The sequence below is a fragment of the Saimiri boliviensis genome, chromosome 16, assembly GCF_048565385.1.
Source record: "Saimiri boliviensis isolate mSaiBol1 chromosome 16, mSaiBol1.pri, whole genome shotgun sequence".
Lineage (NCBI taxonomy): Eukaryota > Metazoa > Chordata > Mammalia > Primates > Cebidae > Saimiri > Saimiri boliviensis.
The window spans coordinates 36576617-36596575 of NC_133464.1; the positions used below are offsets into that span (position 1 = coordinate 36576617).

Below are 19959 nucleotides of genomic sequence, written 5' to 3' on the forward strand. Positions count from 1 at the left end.
TTTGCAATATTTATTAAAATAGTGAAAAACTATTCCATTTCTAACAATTTATTGGTGAAATACAATATTATATAATGGAAAGCTATGCAGCCATTAAATAATATCAAATATATACTTACTGGTATGTAATACGTTTGTGATAAGTGAAAAAAGCAAGTCATAAAACAGTATTACAGTGTGATCAAATTTTTGTTTAAAAAACTGTGTATATACATATACATTCCCTATAAAAATATTAATGTTTATCTACCTCTCATTAGTAAGATTACTGATTTTCATGTTGTTTATTTTTATGTATAATAAAAATGTCTTATGAAGTTTCCAGTTTTTTTTTAAAGAAAAAAACAATTTAAAAAACAATTCAAAAACAGGAATGCTTAATAACATAATCAAACCAATTAATTTATCAGGCACAAACTTTACATAAGGTATTGTTCTAGTCAAATAATTTGTAGACTATACACCTAATTTCAAGGAACTTATAATCTGTTTAATAATGTTATTAAAAGGTAAAAAGATTTCAAAAGAAAAAATTCATTCTAAAAGTAGTAAATTTTAAAAACAATTTCAGAACAGTTATATGAAGTGGTACAATCATTACCACCTGCATTAAATATAACCTATATTATATATAAAACCTAGTTTATGTGGCCTGGTTATTGCACTGATAAAATAGCTACAGTATGGTCCAATGTCTACCTGTAAACCTTTGCATTTTCCTTTCATTTTCAGCCTTGTTCCAAATTCCCAATGAAAGATACACAGGGTACCGCCAGACATATATTTATTTTATGGAGGGGATGGTAAGGAATAGTCAGTCATAAAGTATTTTATTAATTTGTGAATCAGGGCCAGGTATGGCAGCTCATGTCTGTAATCCCAGCTCTCTGGTAGGCTGAGGTAGAGGGATTGCTTGAGGCCAGGAGTTTGAGACCAGCCTGGCCAACATGGCAAAACCCCGTCTCTACTAAAAATACAAAAATTAGCCAGGCACGGTGGCACGCACCTGAAATCCTAGCTGCTAGGGAGGCTAAGGCACAATTGCTTGAACTTGGAGGCAGAGGTTGCAGTGAGCAGAGAGCACCACTGCACTCCAGCCTGGGCAGCAGAGTGAGACTCCATGTCAAAAAAAAAAAATTTATCAATCAAACTGCTTTTATCCATTCAGTCAGCTCTGAACATAGAAAAGAAGTGGCAATTTATCAGCATTTATGGATATTTCAGATGAAGCTATCTAAATAGTACAAAAGGCTTTTATTAACGGATACAATAAAATCCGTAACTGCTCAAAACTATGGTTTCAAGATAAAACCCCCAAATACATCTACAATCCCACAAAACTTTGCCCACATATGAGATCAAAACAGAAAGAAGGTACCGACGTCATAGTTCTCCAGGTATCTGGCTCGTTCTTCAGGGCTCATTGACACAGATTCCTCCAGGAACTTTTTCAAGGTTGATCCAGATTCTGCAAATAGGAAAGAAGATAAAATTAAAAAGGCTTGATATAGCAGAGAGACCAATAAATGAAAATACTAGAAGTATGCTACTATTTTTCAGGTAAAATCCTTTCACTGGTAAGTTAGAGATATATAAGAATCTTGTTATAAATGGTAAGCCTCACATTATTAATATTTGTCCATTTGTTTAACCTCTATTAGTCAACAATATAAAAGAATGAGAAGGATTAATATTTCTTCTAACAGTATATACATTACCATCATAAAAGAAGGGGGAAATGCTTTCTTTTACAGTTTGAAAGAAAGAATTAGAGCACCACCTACTGCTCAATGAAATCAACTTATATCTTAAGGGGGGAAAAATGCAGTAATGAAAAAATCATTTACCAAAGTGCATCTTGTCTTTATTGTTTGCAATAGCATGAATTAGTCCAATTGTTCCACAGGCATTGCTGATTGTTTGCTTCATGAAATATACTGATGATGTAACATCTTGTCCCTGAGATTTTATTTTTTCTTCCTCTTCTGTTCTGAATACTTCATACTATTAAAAAGTCAATAGTGTACATGTGGAAAATAACGTTAAAAACTTCAGTCTGTAAAAGAAAAACTGCAAATGATAAAAATTATTTTTATAAAAGAAAGAGTTTAAAATATAATTCATCACCTACCAAAGTGACGAAAGACTGAAAAATGAATAGCAGTAGCCAGTGATGGTGAAGGTATGAGCAAAAAGGCATTCTCCTCTGCCATTATTGAAAGCGTATATTTGTACAATCCCATTAGAGGGCATATGATAATATGTATTAACATTTTAAATGATCATACACTCCAATAAGCAATTTCCTTTATAGGAGATTAGTCTAAAACATAATCTTTAAAATGATATATATAGTTCTAAGAGCACAAAACTGGAAAAATTATAAATAACCATCAATGGAGATTTGGTCAACATGTATTACAGTTATTGTCATAGAATACTATAAAGCACTGTAGATTTACATATTCTGATTTAGAACTTTGTCCCCGACTAAGCGTGGTTATAGGTCAGTATGTATTAACAATTCCCATTTATGTTTTTAAAATACATATACACACACTAGAAAGTCTGAAAGAGTATGCAGAAACTTAATAGAGGTTATCTTTCGGACAAGAGATTACTGGAGAACTTTTGCTTGCTAATTTTTACATTTGTACATTTCTATATGGTTTATCATTGGCAAAAATATTTTTCTTTCGGAAAATCATACCATATTAATAAAATTCACATTATATAATCCATAACTGACATTAAGCATTATCTATAATAACTGGTTATAAAAGCAATAGGGTATAAAAATAAGCATCACAAATGTGGGCTCTACAGCTGACTGCCTGGGCCCACAAACTGGCTCGGATATTATTAGCTGTGTGACTTTAGCAAATTACTTAATGTCTCTGTATTTTAGTTTCCTAATAGTAAGAAAGAGTTAAAAATGGCAAAAAAGGTTAAAAAAATGGGTGAGGTGGAGAGGAGAAAGATGATAATATTGTTTGGTTTAGAGTTTTCCCATAACTTCCTGTTTCCAATAGAGTAGGGTCAGCAAATGACAACCTACAGGCCAAATCTGGGCCACTGCCTCTTTTCATGAGGAAAATTTCATTAATGTATTGTCTGCCGCTGTTTACAGGGCAAAGTCAAATAATTGCAACAGAGATTTGAAAGCCTGCAAAGCTGAAAATATTTACTATATGTCCCTTTACAGGAACATTTTCCTGATCCCCTGCAATAAAAGAAACAAATGATGTCTATAGAAAACCTACAATTAGTTAAGAAACTGCTTCTTTAAGCAGTTTAAACTCTCTTGCCTAAAGAGAAAAAAATAATAAACTGCTTCTAACAACAAATGTATCTATGCTCAAAATATGAATTTTATTGTGTTTCGAAATTAAATTTTAAGTAACATTTTCAGAATAAATGGACGTTATTCATGTTAAGTTTGACTGATAAAAAACTGGAAAGGTTCAGTATATTAAGGTCTTAGGCTGAAAGTTTCCAGTTCTACAGTTCAGTCTTGTTAATGTTCCTGTTGACAAAGCAAAATAAGATTTGATGATTTCAAGATTTAATGTGTAGGAAAAATTCCTAAAATGATTCAAAGCAAGTAAAGGAAAAAAAGAAATTATGGTAGACCAAAATATAAAAAATAAGGCCAAGAGATATAAATATCAGAGAGAAATAAATCTGTAGCCCCTTTGCCTATGATTTACTGGCTGGACCGCACTACCACAAGAAACACATTCAAAACACTATCATTGGCTGAGAGAGGTAGCTCACACCTATAATCTCAGCACTTTCGGAGGCTGAGGCAGGTGGATCATCTGAGGTCAGGCGTTTAAGACCAGCCAGGCTAACATGGTGAAACTCTCTACTAAAAATACATGAATTAGCAGGGAATGGTGGCACATGCCTGTAATCCCAGCTACTCCACGGGCTGAGCCATGAGAATCACTTGAACCAGGGAGGCAAAAGTTGCAGTGAGCTGAAATTGCACCACTGTACTCCAGTCTGGGCAACAGAGCAAGACTCTGTCTCGAACAACAACAACAAAGAACATTATCATTGATGGCAATTATCAAAAAGAGATAATGAATGCTGGCAAGGGTGTGGAGAAAAGGGAACCCAAGTGCACTGTTGGTGGAAATGCAGATTGGTACAACCATTATGAGACAGTATGGAGATTTCTAAAGAAATTAACAATAGACTACCATATGACCCAACAATTCATAGCCAAAGAAGACGAATCACTTTGTAAAGGAGATGAATCTCTACCTTGTGAAAATATTTGCACTTCCATGTTCACTGCAGCATTACTCACAATAGCCAAGATATGGAAAAACCCAAATGTCCATAGATGGCTAAATGGATAAAAACATGGTATAGTCTACAGCCATACTACCCTGAATGTGCCCGATCCCATCTGATCTCAGAAGTTAAGCAGGGTCAGACCTGGTTAGAACTTGGTTGGGAGAAAAAGTGGCACAGGTATAGACACACACACACACACACTCACTCACACACACATTCTCTCTCTCTCTCTCTCAATATCATTCAGCCTTAAAAAAAGGAGATCCTAACAACTGCTACATGGATAAACCTGAAGGACATTTCCTAAGTGAAACAACCCAGACACAGAAAGAAAAATATTGCATAGTATCACTGATACAAGGAATTTTTTTTTTTTTTTTTTTTTTTGAGACAGAGTTTTGCTCTTGTTACCCAGGCTGGAGTGCAATGGCGCGATCTCGGCTCACCGCAACCTCTGCCTCCTGGGTTCAGGCAATTCTCCTGCCTCAGCCTCCTGAGTAGCTGGGATTACAGGCACGCACCACCATGCCCAGCTAATTTTTTGTATTTTTAGTAGAGACGGGGTTTCACCTTGTTGACCAGGATGGTCTCAATCTCTCGACCTCGTGATCCACCCGCCTCGGCCTCCCAAAGTGCTGGGATTACAGGCTTGAGCCACCGCGCCTGGCCAAGGAATTTTTTTTTAAAGCTCAAATACACAGAGACAGAGAATGAAACAGTGGTTAGCATGGAGGTGATGTGATGTAGGTCAAAGGACACATAATAGCAGATATGTAGGATAAAAAAGTAACAAGTCTAGAAATTATGTACAACATGAAGACTAAAGTTAAAACTATATTGCATTAGAGACTTGTTAAATAAGTAGATTTTAGCTGCTCTTGTCACAAAAAGAGGAACTATGTGATGACAGACGTCAATCTGCTTCAGTATTGCAACGATTTTACTATGTTTATGAATCCTATTATCATGTTGTACACTTCAAGTACACACGATAACATTTATTGTTAAAAACCCACCATGATTGAGTTTAAAGGGTAATGAGTCACACCCATAATCCCAACACTTTTGAAGTCCAAGGCAGGGGATCATTCAAGGTCAGAAGTTGGAGACCAGCCTGACCAAGATGGTGAAACCCCGTCTGATCAACATGGTGAAACCCCGTCTCTACTAAAAATATAAAAAATTAGCCAGGTATGGTGGCACATGCCTGTAATCCTAACTACTCCAGAGGCTGAGGCAGGAGAATCACTTGAACCTGGGAGTCAGGGACTGCAGTGAGCCGAGATGGCACCACTGCACTCTAGCCTGGGCAACAGAGTGAGACTCTGTCTCAAAAAATAAGTAAATACATACATACATACATACATACATACAGGATAATAAGGTGCCCATGACATTTCCTTTGCTATTAGTATGCTTAAGTCATTCACAACTACATATTCAATTTTTAAATTAGAAATTCAAAGACAAACACTTTGCAGCTCCTAAAGAATGCACTAGCTATCCTCTTAATAATTTTGCCATATACCACCTATAAGCTGAAATAGGGATCTACTAAACTGTAACAGATATCTAAAAGTGGTACACGCTATTTGTATTCTCTACATAAATGTTATTATAAATAACATGGCAGATTTAGGTTATTTAATGTAACTTAATAGTTATATTAAGTATTTATACTTACTTTTGTATTTACTTACATAAATTTTCTACTTATGTAAGTACAAACTTACAAAAATACTTTAGAACTGTGTTCATCCTTTCAATGGGGCAAGTTTTTTAGCTCTGATAATCTACTAAATTAAATCCTATTAATAAGAATAATATGCTTTTTTAATACTGATGACTCTAGATAGAAGCGATCAAATCTAATTTCTTTTTCACAAAAAAAAGTCATAAAAATCAATGGTTTGGAAATTTCCAATTCAGACAAAAACTTCCCATCAGCTAAGAAACCCTAAGCTTTAGGCAACTGATTTTTTTTTTTTTTTTTTTTTTTTTGATTCTTCACTGTTCATCACAATGGGGGTCCTGGGATACTTATCTGTTGGCTTATTTTTGTAATCAATAAAAGGCAAAAATAATATTGGATTTAAAGAGAGTAAATTCAAGTTTTTGTCTTAACTCCTACAAATATCAATACTCATAACCTTATCATTGTGAAGGGGTTTGGTCTAATATCAGACAATCACTAAGAAATTCCTAACTCCAAATTTAGCAAAGACAGAGAAATATATTTCTTTTATTAAATAATTTGTTTTGTAGAACACTTAAGTAGAAGAAAGAAAAACTTCAATGTTATTTAATTTATCTTGAATTGAGGCTAATTTGTTATGGCATAAAGAAAATGATCCAGGAATTTCCAGGAGTAAGCAAAGTGTAAGTCTTAAATCCTGTGGGATTTGGTTCCAGTTAGTCCTGAAGAATAGGATGACCTGAACACAAATATGCCAAATCATCAATGTGAGAGATATTTCTCTCACATCTTCCCAAACACTTACTTCTTCATTTTTCGTAACTACTAAAAGCATCCTACTGTTTCTAATTTTAAAAATAAAAATCAGAATGATATATCCTCAAAATCTGTTATATAATACACTTAAAGGTTCTGGCTCCACTACGTGTGTGTGCGTGTGTATACATATACATACATATATACATATATATACCTACACGCAGAAACATACACACACATCATTCTACAAGAAAAGACTAAAATACGGAGACTTGAATTTAAATACAGAGCTCAAAAAATACCTATTTATAATCCCCAACACACCCTAAATCTGCCAGTTAAATGTATTTAAGGTTAGTGATTCCCACTCAAATCAAGTTTATTTTGAAAATAATGTAACCCACGTTATCAGTTTCCCCTACCAACTTAAAATAGGCAAAGGATATTCCTTTTTTATATATACAGAAAAAATTTTATTTAAGTTTATTCTAGTACTCAAAATCTCTAAAATATATGTCAAAATGTGATTACATGTGACATCAAAACACAAATGAGGCAAACTAACCAAATTTTATAAAAGAATAAAACTACCGAAGCTTAAAGCACTAACCTAGGACTTTACTGTCATCAAAAGTTAAATATCATCTCTTTAATAAAAACATTTTTAAGATTTCTTCACTGCCTAGATTGCCTAGTTTTATGCAAGGAAGGATCATTTACTCTTGAAGATTGTATTTAACAAAAATTTTGCAAATTAAAGAAAAAGATAAAGAAAGAAATTGGGCTGGGCACAGAGGCTCATGCCTATAAGCCTAGCACTTTGGGAGACAGATGTGGGAGGATCACTTGAGCCCATGAGTTGGGAGACCAGCCTGGGCAACATAGTGAGACCCTGTCTCTAAGAAAATAAAATAAAAGCATTAGCTATGTGTCGAGGAACATGCCTGTAGTCCCAGCTACTCATGAGGCTAAGGTGAGAGGATTGCTTGAGCCTGGGAAGTTGAGGCTGCAGTGAGCCACGATCACACATCTGCACTCTAGCCTAGGCAACAGAGTGAGAGCCTGCCTCAAAATATAAGATAAAATAAAACAAAAATTGTATTTACCAGAAACTTTCTATTTTACTTAACAATTACCTTTTCTGTAATAGGAAAGAGAAGTAATACTGCACAGACTGGTCTTGGTACCATGCTAAGGAGTTCAGGATCCATTCCATATACATCGACGAACTGCCAGTTAGGATGCAGACCTAATTGTTTGAGAAACTGGTAAAAGAAAGAAAGAAAAAAAAATAGTGGAACATTAGTTGGTAAAAGAAAACTAGTATACTATACATAGTGTTAAAAGGGAAGTGATCAGCAAATAGGTACTGTGTATCTAATACATATAAGGGGATATAATACAAATGTAACTGATATTCAGTAAGAATGCAGTAAAGCAGCATATATCAAAACATCACAATGTATACCATAAATATGTGCAATTTTTGTCAATTATACTTTAATAAAACTGGGGGGAAAGAATGTAGTAAAGCAGATTTTCTATGAATAGGGTGAGAAAAGATAGCAATTTATTTATTTAGTTAGTTTTTTGAGATGGAGTCTTGCTCTTTCGCCAGTCTGGAGTGCAATGGCACAACCTCAGCTCATTGCAACCTCTGTCTCCCGGATTCAAGTGATTCTCCTGCCTCAGCCTCCTGAGTAGCTGGGACTACAGGCACATGCCACCATGCCTGGTTAATTTTTTGTATTTTAGTAGAGATGAGGTTTCACCACAGCCAGGATGATCTAGATCTCCTGACCTCATGATCTGCCTGCCTTGGCCTCCCAAAGTGCTAGGATTACAAGTGTGAGCCACTGCGCCTGGCCAATAGCAATTTATTTATAGCACATAAGAAACATTTAAAATTCATAGCATGAAATACAACCTCTTTTTTCAAAATCCATTTCTTTGGAACTAAATTTAATAAGCCTGGACTTCATCAAATACATACAACTTGGCTTGGTTGATATCTTAAACTCATTTCCAGCACTGGGTTTTTAAGGAGAGGCATTTACATTATAGTAAATAAATATTTTATCAGGAAATCAGCATAGTTCATCCTATTTACCAAAAATGATGTCTGAGGTTTAAAGATCAATTGATAGCTGTGAATTCTATCAATGACCAAAGAGAAATATAAGGCAAAAATGCATCTAATGCATTGTACAGACAACAGAAAATGCTTGATATAGGAAGTAAACTGCTGGCTTCCTGACCTCTACTACATAATGAAACCTACTTAACTTCATTGCCTCTCTTATATCTGGCAAAATAACTATAACAAAAGATCAGTACTTTTTTTTTTTTTTTTTTACAATTCCTAAGATGTCACAGGAAAATAAAATGTCAGACCTTAATCTATCACATACAGAAAAAAATGAGAATGTCATTCTCACAATAAATTAATAACTGTTCATATTGAAGGAAGCCGATTTTTAAAAAATACGTCATTATAAATTAAGTTTTAGATGACAGAAAAAAGGAATAAACAAAAATCACATTAAAAATACATCATTATATCTTACCTCAAGAACACATTATGGTATTTGCTGGTCTAACATCTGAAATTTTAAAATTAAAAACAAACAAAAAGGTGCCATAGGCATTTGTCCCTGAAGAATGATCACATGTACTTAGATCATCAAATGAGGTCTTGTAAAACCAATGGAAGCCATGATGTGTTATAGGAACAGTGTTATTCATCTCACACATTTGAGTTTTGCAAGACAAGGCCTTCCTGTTTAAAGGGCAACTGTCCTTTATCCCTTCATTTCTCTGCTTGTAGAAGATAACCTACTTGCCAATGATATCATTGGTCAAACATAAGGTTCTAAGTGTGTTTAATAAGAAATGTACTGATTTATAAAAACTTTCTTCGAAGAATGTGCTCAGTATAGATCAGCTTCATTTTTGCATCAAGTCACATGCCCTGTAAGAGTCCGGGGCTGAGATCAATGGGCTCCTCGACATTATATCCATTCTTCACTTGATTCTATTTACAGTTCACTAAAGCACTCCAAACCACTTCCCGCTCCCTTCTCCACTTCCTCCAAACTTCCCAGTCTATGCTTTTTCAGTATTCAATTCTATCTAAAACCCAAAAAGAATAAAAATTTACTGCAAAGTCAAGGAAAAAAACTGTCTTATTCAATGTTTTAATCCCATTACCTAGCACTATACGTGGCTGAATCACAGGCACCCAAGTTAGCTTTCTAGAACTGACTAAAGATTACATCCCTACTTTAGTGGATAACTTAGCTCTCTGTATGCGTATATACATCACTGAAGCCTGTATACAATGAAGAAAAGAGGTAGAAAAGATACATTTGTCTCTTAATCTAAAACCTGGCATTCACTTAATCAAATCTGAATACTACCGAAATTTGCCTTTTAAGGAAAAACATCATGAACCCTGATAAAAGTACTTAAATCTATTTGTTAATTTTATATACCCCCAAAGTCATCCTGTTATAAAGTTATAAAACAAGATGGTACATACAACAGAGCAATTTAACACCTGTGCTGCAAACTAAAAGTCACGGAATATTTTAGTGAAAGATCTGGACAAAATCAGTAAGTACTGTAAATCAGTTCACTGCAAATCTACTCCATGTCAGCCAAAGCCAACAAGTACAAAAAGTACTAGGAACCAAAGGCAGCAACTGTAGTAACACCAATTTGTATCAAACTGAGGGCACAATGAATGATTAAACTGTAGATAAAAGCACAACTTGATTAAATTTTTACAGGAATCATGCTTTTTAACTTTTTACTCATATCAACAATTAAATGAGACAGATATAAAGAAGCTCAATGCAGCTAATGTCTATTAAATATATTAGTTACATCCTGACTCCAGATTGCCGTAAGTCAGGCTCACCAAAAACTATATGAATACAAATAAAAGCAATTATAAAGACTACCTCTGGGAAGTGGAGAAAGGGTAAAGAGGGTCTTCAACTTTGACCTCTCACTTTTTCAAAAAAAAAAAAAAAAAAAACACATATTAAAATGTCCTACTTTTGCAATTAAAAAAACAAATCTGTGTTTGAAATGATCATATGCAAATACAGAAAGATAGGAAGGAAATTTTCTAAAATGTTAGCAGTTGGCTTGGGTAGTGTGACTCCACTTTTTATTTTCTAGTATGTTTTAAATTAATTAGTTTTACAATAATTATATGTAGTTGTAAGTTACAAATCTGTAAAACTGATACACATATGTATTCTATTTAAATTTACCAAACTGGGAGAAAACCCAAAATGATGATCTTTAAAGTACACTAAAAAAATTTTTCCAGACTACTCACGAAGATAAATATCTATATATGCATTTGCAAAGCCATCCCTAGACACTTAATTAGAAGCATCCCATTGACATCAAGCAGGATCAAAGGTTTCATAACCTCTAACACCAGTCTTCTGGCTTTTCTAACTTACATATTGGGTAATAAAGCAACCAAAAAAAACCTCTGACTGATCATCTCAACAAATTTTCACGATGCCTCTAAAATTTTGGCCAATTGAGAAAAATAATTGATAAATTCTAATATTTGGTTGTCAAAAAATCTTTAGTCAATTCTTTTTATTCTATCGTCCAGTGATAAATTTTTCACCAGCTCGAGTATTTAAAATTACTTGTAAATATGTTTTTGGATCCTTGTATGTGAGGAGCTAGGAATGATCCACTTTCCCTCTACTGCCATGGCAAGGCAGGTTTCATTTTATGCTCTTTTTTTTTTTCCAGACAGGGTCTTGCTCCACTGGCCAGGCTGGAGTGCAGTGGCACGATCACAGCTCACTGCAACCTCGAACTCCTGAGGCTAACGGGATCGTCCTGCCTCAGCCTCCCAGGTAGCTGAGACTACAGGCATGCATCATCACAGCCAGCTAATTTTTTTTATTTTTTAGTAGAGACTTCTCACTATGTTGCTCAAGCTGGTCTCAAACTCCTACATTCAAGCAATTCTCTGGCCTCAGCCTCTCAAAGTGCTCATTAGGTGTGAACCACTGCACTCAACCCAGTGTATCCTTTTACCAACAAATAAGAAAACGATGTGAAGGAGGTTAAGTGAGTTTTGAAGATCACACTGCCAAAACTAGGCTGTAATACTCTGGCACCGATTTACTTTTCCAGCTTCATTTTTCTCTGTCCAGAGTATCTTACCAGTATTTTATTCTCTAACTTTGCCAAATGAACTCCTGAGAGTTTTCAAAGTGTCAATAACCATCGCTTCCCTCCAGATTTTTGCATACAAACTAGACTCCTCTGTCTTAAAAAACTGTTCATCAGCTGGGCGCAGTAGCTCATACCTATAATTCCAGCACTTTGGGAGGCCGAGGCAGGTGGATCACCTGAGGTCAGGAGTTCAAGACCAGCCTGGCCAACATAGCGAAACCCTATCTCCACTAAAAATACAAAAATTAGCCAGGCATGGTGGTACCTGCCTGTAATCCCAGCTACTGGGGGGGTGAGGCAGGAAGATTGCTTGAATGTGGGAGGTGGAGGTTGCAGTGAGCGGAGATCATACCACTGCACTCCAGCCTGGGCAACAGAGCAAGACTCCATCTCAAAAAAAAACAACAACAAAAACAAAAAAAAACTTGCTTATTCCTGTCCCTAAATTACAACAAATTCTTCCTCATTCTTTAGGTGACAAATACAAAAACTCTGATTTTATGTATTTTGTAAAAAATAGATAAAATTCACTTTCCTTTCAAATTTGTTCTTAAAGCCACTTCCTCTGGTCTTTAATGGTCTGCTCAAGGCAGCCAGAGATTCTGCTTTGTTACTAATTTATTAGTGATTTGAATTACGATGTAAAATTATTACTTACCTAGTAATTGCATGGTAGTACCACCAGTAACAGTATACTAGTATTAACTGACAAATGCAGAACTAGGAGAATAACTATTAGTTAAATGAGAAAATGGCAGTGTAGAAACTAGTAAAAATAGATTTTAATAGAGACAGAATAAAAAAAATTTTAATGAAATTATTAAAGTACATAATAAGGAAACACTGAAAACATTTTATGTGCAGATTAAGAAAAAAATGAGGTTTACTTCACTGCAGGCTCAATATGGACTAACTACAAAATTGTCAACAAAAGTGATATAATGTCAGTCCGCTTTAAAAGGATCATTTCAGATCATGTTAATAGCCCACTGTACTCAACAGGGATTATTCAACAGAAAATATGCTATAGGAGGTATATTTTATGAAAGTCAATGATAAAGAAAAGGACGCCCAAAGGCAGGTGAACAGAATGATAAGGTTCTGGAAGACACCACAGCTGAAGTTTCTAAGCATGTTCAGAGAGGACTTAAAATTACTATGAATCCTATCCCTAGATAGTTTTAGTAATATCATAAAAGAACAATTAGGAGCCAGGCACATGCCTGTAGTCCCACCCACTCAGGAGGCTGAGGTGGCAGAACTGTTTGACCCCAGGAGCTGGAGGCCAGCCTGGGCAACACAGTGAGACCTTCATCTCAAAAAGAAAAAAATGTTTTTAATTGAAAAAGGTTTTTAATGAGCAATTAGATTTACTCTGTATGGTTTCAATGGGAAGAATGATAGACAACTGGAGAAAATTACAGAAAAGCAGATTTTGTTTCAATAAAATATATAATTCTTCTACTTATATATTATTCTCACTACTATAATAAAAAAAGTAAACCACTTTAAGAGATAGCATGTTGCTCATTGAACTAGGCAAAGGATTCATGACCACATTAAAGATCATGTTGGGAGATCTTCTGGAGCAGGAAAGCAGCTTCATAAGATCCATTCATTCTTTCATCTGACAACTACATATTTGTCAGATGATGGCCCCCTATGAGCCAAGCACCATTTTCATACTTTAGATACATCCCTGCTCTCACAAAACTTACATTCTAGTGGTAAGATACACAGAGAAACAAGTGAACACATAAACAAGATAATTTCACAAGGTGGGAAGCACTATGAAGAAAATAAGAGAGGATGTCAGTACAATTAGCTGTGTACTCAAAGACTCACTGATGCGATGACTTGAACTTGAGCCACAGATGAGAAGAACCTACCATGAAACAACCGGGAGTGGCAACTCAAGCAAAGGATGAGCAAGTGTAAAGACCCTGAAGCAGGAACAGACTCTACATTCAAAGAACTGCAGCACAGCATGAGTGGGACAGAGGCAGGAAGTACCGCCTCATTCAGCCACGGTAGAAGCTTGAAGTGGAGCTGGAGGCCATTATCCTCAGCAAACTAACGCAAGAACAGAAAACCAAACACCGTATGTTCACACTCATAAGTGGGAGCTAAATGACGAGAATACATGGACACAAAGAGGGGAAAAGACACTGGAGCCTACTTGAGGGTGGAAGCTGGGGAGAGGATCAGAAAAAATAACTATTAGGTACTAGGTTTAGCACCTGGGTGACAAAATAATCTGTACAACAAATCCCTGTGACATGAGTCTACCTATATAATAAATCTGCACATGTCCCCCTGAAGCTAAAAGTTTAAAAAAACAGAAAAGAAGTTTGAAGTAAACCTATTCTACGGACAAGCATTGGAAGACCAGTAGAGTATCATAAGCAGGAAGTCATAAGATGTGATTCACATTTTTTTAAGGCCACTTTGGGTGTAAATGGAAATCAGATTTTAGGGAGGCAAAAGGAGAAGCAGAACAACTAGTTAGGAGGCTACTACAGTTGTCCAAGCTAAGGATGATGCTGGCTTGCACTGTGACAGCTGAAATAGAATAGCCGTATTTGGAATAGCCTTTGTAAGAAGAGTCTGTAAGAGGTGCAGATCAATTAGATCTGAGGACTGAGAAACAGAATATTAAAAAATAGCTGACATTCAGGGAGAAAATGCTTTGTTCAAGACACTGTTCTACATATTTTCCATGTAGTAATTTGTTTGATCCTTACAGTGATCTTACAAGATTAGAGGAGACTATAAGAAATGAAGGAACTAATTGCTTGAGGCCAGGCATTTGAGACCAGCCTGGGAAACAGAGTAAAACCATCTTGTCTCTACAAAAAAATGCAAAAATTAGCCGGGTGTGGTGGTGCAAGCTTATAGTCCTACCTAATTGGGAGGCTGAGGTGGGAGGATTGCTTAAGCCCAGGAATTCCAAGGTTAGAGTGAGCTATGATTGTGCCACTGTACTCCAACCTGCCTAGGAGATAGAACAAGATCCTGTCTTTAAAAAAAAGAAAAAAAGGGCCGGGCGCGGTGGCTCAAGCCTGTAATCCCAGCACTTTGGGAGGCCAAGGCGGGTGGATCACGAGGTCAAGAGATCGAGACCATCCTGGTCAACGTGGTGAAACCCCGTCTCTACTAAAAATACAAAAAATTAACTGGGCATGGTGGTACATGCCTGTAATCCCAGCTATTCAGGAGGCTGAGGCAGGAGAATTGCCTGAACCCAGGAGGCGGAGGTTGCGGTGAGCCGAGATCATGCCATTGCACTCCAGCCTGGGTAACAAGAGCGAAACTCTGTCTCAAAAAAACAAGAAAAAGAAAAAGAAAAAAGAAAGTAAGAAATTAAGAAACTAAAGCATAAAGAGGTTAGATAACTGCCCATGGTCTCAAAGCTGGTAGATAGCAAAGCAGAGATTACAATCCAAAAATCAAGACACCACGGCCTCCCCAGAATGGCAATCTGAAAGAAGACTCAATGGCATCAACTTGTCACCTTGAACACTGGATGGATGGCTATGCCCTTGGAAGACTGGGGAAGAAATGGGTTTAGAGCAGAGATGGAAAGATGAAAATCCATTTCTTTTTTGGCCATATTAAGTTTAAGGTAACTATAAGACATCCAGATGGAGACACCAAAGAGAGCTGAATATACAGATTTCCAATTTGGTGGCAATGTCAGGGTGTAGAGGGATATGGGGTCATCTATGTGACAACAGATGGTATTAGAGCTATACAACAGAAAACATTATTGGGGCAAGAAAACACATCTAGGATGAAGCAGTTGAGGAGCTCCTTAAAAGTTGGAAGGGAGATGACCTAGCAAGAGACTCTTGGAAGCACTTAGGAAAATAGAAGACAATCAGAATTATCCCAGAAACCAAGAAAAGATGTTTCAATAAGGATAGAGTGGGCTATTCTATCAAATGCTCCTGAAAGGCCAAGAAATATGGTGACAGAAAAGTGACCACTGGATCTGGCAAACTGACAATCATTAGTAAACCCGACAAAAGTTAGTTACTATGAAATGGTAGACAAAGAAGCAAGCTACATAGGAACAAATACAGAAAAGAATGCGAAATGAAATAGCAGTGGCAGCAGATATGAACAATTCCTTGTGGGAAGTTTACAAAGGAGGAAAACAGATAAGGCAGCAGCTCAAGGAGGACAGGATAACAAAGGTTTTTTTCCTAAAATGGTATCTACTAATTAGAGAAATCTTATTATGAGAATTTATATGATTTATTTTTTGTGAGTACTTATGGCAATAAGCCAGCAGATGACCTGTAATTCTTGTTCTAACTCTAAGCATAGAGGCTAAATAGAATAGTTATGCTGTAGTAAATTTATTTCCCTTTTGATATTATGCTAGAAAATATTTTGCCTCCTCAATAAAATCACAAGTAGGAATAATCCTTGGGGGAGAGAGATCCATATTAAAAAAATCATTAGTTCTAAAACACAACAATGTGTAAAATACATATAATATGGTTGTACTGTACTCAAATCACAAAAAAAATCACAATAAAGATTTAGTACAGTCATAAATAATAATGATTTACCTAGACCACATTCTATACTTCTAAAAAACGTTATAATTCATGATGTTCAATTATCTGTAACTTTCTATCGGTTGCAAGCTGCATTTACCCCTTCATATGCATAGGTAAATAAAGTAGAGCTTAAAATGTTTAAATAAGTTTTTTGATCACTTAACTCATTTTATTCTGATTAAGTCCTACCTGTAGCATGACACAGCATCCTTAAAAGGGGCTGACAGCATTCCAACCAACAAGAGAAATCACTGTCTACCACATCTGCTGAGACACATGGTTACCAGCTAATGTCTAACAATACTCATCTGCATAGAGTACACACGTGATGGCCATTCTTATACATCACTAGGCATCATCAGAACCTAAAGCAGTATTTGCTCACACTGATTATAACAACAACACATGCAATTACCAGATGGTAACAGAGTGAGTTCAAGATCCTACCATTCCATTTGGTTGAGGAAATAAGAGGGTGGATGGTTAGGGTTTGGTTATTCTCCAAATTCTAAGTCAGTTAAATACATTTCTATTCATTTCCTCGTCTTGGTTCTGCCGCTAAAACATAGAGAATAAAGAAACCACAAAATTTTTAGTTAAAACTAACCACTTCTTACATACTTGCCCATACTCCAACTAAAAGCACATTTCTTTAAAAAATAAATTTAAAACAAGCTAAATCATGTTAAAACATGCCGATATAGTGTGCAATCACATGTTAAATAACATTCTCTGTTTATATCATCTCAGAAAGGTCTTCTGTCACTATTCCACTTATTAAATTTTCCCCGATGGTCTCTATCAGAGCACTATGGTCTTTTTCTTATTAATCACCAAAGTGTCACCAGCTCCTGTTCAGATTACTGGTATTTAAAAAGGTGCCCCCAAAATGCTAATGTGTTTGATAATTTTTCAAGACACCCTAGGAACAAGGTCCACTAGCAGTTGAAGCACAGCACGTAGGTTCCCACTTACACAAGCTTACAGTTTGTTAAAACAATTATCATCTAAAAAGTCTCATTTTTTAGTCTACTGACATGGCTAATTACATTGATTTTGTAATGGTGAACCCACTTTGCAGCACCAGGATAAACTGCTTTTGGTCATATGTTACTCTTTTTATATCTTTATTGCTGGATTTTATTTGCTAATAGTTTGTAGAGGATTTCTTACATCCATGTTCATACAGGATAGTGATCTGCACTTTTTCTTTTTCTTTTTTTTGAGACAGAGTCTCGCCCTGTTGCCCAGGCTGGAGTGCAATGGCACAATCTTGGCTCACTGCAACCTCTGCCTCCAGGGTTCAAGTGATTCTCCTGCCTCAGCCTCCCGCGTAGCTGGGATTACAGGCACGTACCACCACACGCGGACTGCAGATTTTCTTATTATGAATTGTCTAGTTTGGTGTCAGGGTAATGCTAGCATGAGTTCGGAAGTGTTCTCCCCTCTTTTTTTTTTTTTTGAGACAGAGTCTTGCTCTGCCACCCAGGCTGCGCAATCTCGGCTCACTACAACCTCTGCCTCCCGGGTTAAAACAACTCTTCCGCCTCAGCCTCCCAAGTAGCTGGGATTACAGGCGCGCGGCACCACGCCCGGGTAATTTTTGTATTTTTAGTAGAGACGGGGTTTCACTGGTCAGGCTGGTCTCGAACTCCCGAGATGATTTGACCACCTCGGCCTTCCAAAGTGCTGAGATTACAGGCGTGAGCCACCACACCCAGCCAACTCCCATCTTTCATGTTTATGTAGAATTGGCATTATTTCTTCCTTAAATGATCATGTCTCAAAAGATGCAGAAAAATCATTTGCAAAAATTCAACACTGATTCATAAGAATCAGTTCCCCGTAGGGGGAAAGAGAAACTCAGCCTGATTTGAAAAACATCTACCAAAAACCTAAACATACTTAATGAAGAAAGAGCAAATGCTTCCTCCCTAAGATAGAGACCAAGACAAGATGTCTCTCTGTCTAGGGAATTTGCCACAAGCTTTGAAACCAAAAACCAAGTTTTTTAAGAACACGGCGAATTGTTTCTCAGTGATGAGAAGGAAGATGATGGAGATAAGGCGAGTATGATAAACTTGGAGAGCAGTAAAAAGTAAATGAGCTGTTGAGAATTAAAAAAACAAAACAAAACAGGGTAAGATAAGGCACACCTGAGCAGATCAAAAGTTTATACCTGGTAGCACTTACTGTTCTTTTGAATGGCTGGGTGATGTTCCCTCGCCCCTCCCCGACCTCTGACCTCTGACCTTCAACACCCAAAAGGAACTTCAATCGCTGTAGATGGCAAAGAATGGCCTGGGAACTACTAAAGTGAGCTTTCTTTGATATAACAGCAACTAAGTGTCCATCTTTAAAAGACTGAAAGATAAAGGGGGCGTGGCGGGGAAGAAAAGGGACTTGGTGGGGCAAGAGATGATTGAAGATGATTTCATAGTGCAGGCGGTAGATGAAATTACAAGGACTGGGTGGGCGAGTTTACAAAGCTTGGAGTCAGGAAGTGTGGGCTAATTAGTCATCCAGAAGGTACACCAGTAGAAAAATTATGGAATCGGCACTAACAGGAGGTAAAACGAAGACGGAAGAGGAATAGGAATACAGGGTAAGAGTCTCTCCAAACCTCAGACCCGGAGTCCCCAGGATACGCGTGGCTGGGGAATAGAACCAGAGGAGAGGCTGAGACGCTCCCAGCTGGGAGCATCTTCAGGAGCCAGGTGGCAGGGAGACGGCCCTTTCTGAAAAAGGTGGACCCGCGTAAAGCCGAACGAGAGGGGCCCTCAAGAAATTAAACCCCAGAATCGTTGGAAGCGTGGAGGTGGAGTCCAGCAGGGAAGCGGACCGAGCAGACAGAAAGGACTCCGAGGTCCCGGGCGGCAGACACCTCACTCACCTGGTTGGTGACCTGAAAACGAAACAGAGAACACGCTTTAGAGACAAACTACCATGGACTCGCGGCAGCAACCCGGCTCCCTCTGCGCCTGCCCAGGGCCCCAGGGCTGTCCCAAAGCGCGCCCACCTCGGGATTGGCCTCCAGCGGCAGCCAGCGCTGTCCCTCCATGGCCGCGGTGCCCGGCCCCTCCAGCTCTGACAGCCGCCGCCGCCGCCGCCGCCGCTTCCGCCCACGCGCGCCTTGACCTGGGCCCGCCCAACCCACCGCCCCGAGGAGGGCGCCTAAGCACCAAAAAGAGTTTGACGAGCCTCTCACCCTCTTAACCGCTCCCTGCAGGGCCTTAGGTCAAGTGTCATATTTCAAATTGAGATGCTGTTGAGTAGGAAAAAAATAAGAGCCAAGTTCCTATTTCGGGAGGAAAAGAGTATCTAAATCCACAGTCCTCTCCCCTCACGCTTGGACTCTTCCGAGCCGGGCCGGGACGAGCGCTCACGTTCTACGCATGCGCCGGG

General features: G+C 37.5%; 1 protein-coding gene across 7 annotated transcripts in view; it reads right to left on the bottom strand.

Annotated features, from left to right (window-relative positions):
* UCHL3 (ubiquitin C-terminal hydrolase L3) overlaps positions 1-19670 on the bottom strand; it is an 89906-nt gene extending 70236 nt beyond the window's left edge. For 4 of the 7 annotated variants that reach the window (XM_074387602.1, XM_074387599.1, XM_074387600.1 and 1 more), the window contains exons 1-3: positions 7900-8028; positions 1848-2004; positions 1383-1468 (exon numbers count right to left, since the gene is read on the bottom strand). In XM_074387602.1, the coding sequence (XP_074243703.1) occupies positions 1383-1468; positions 1848-2004; positions 7900-7974 (318 nt within the window). In that variant the 5' untranslated portion in view covers positions 7975-8028. Of the gene's footprint in view, positions 1-1382; positions 1469-1847; positions 2005-7899; positions 8032-17001; positions 19155-19447; positions 19460-19564 lie in introns of those variants that run through there. The other 3 variants (XM_039473160.2, XM_074387597.1, XM_074387598.1) reach the window with 3 other exon arrangements.
* Between the last annotated feature and the right edge of the window lie 289 nt (positions 19671-19959).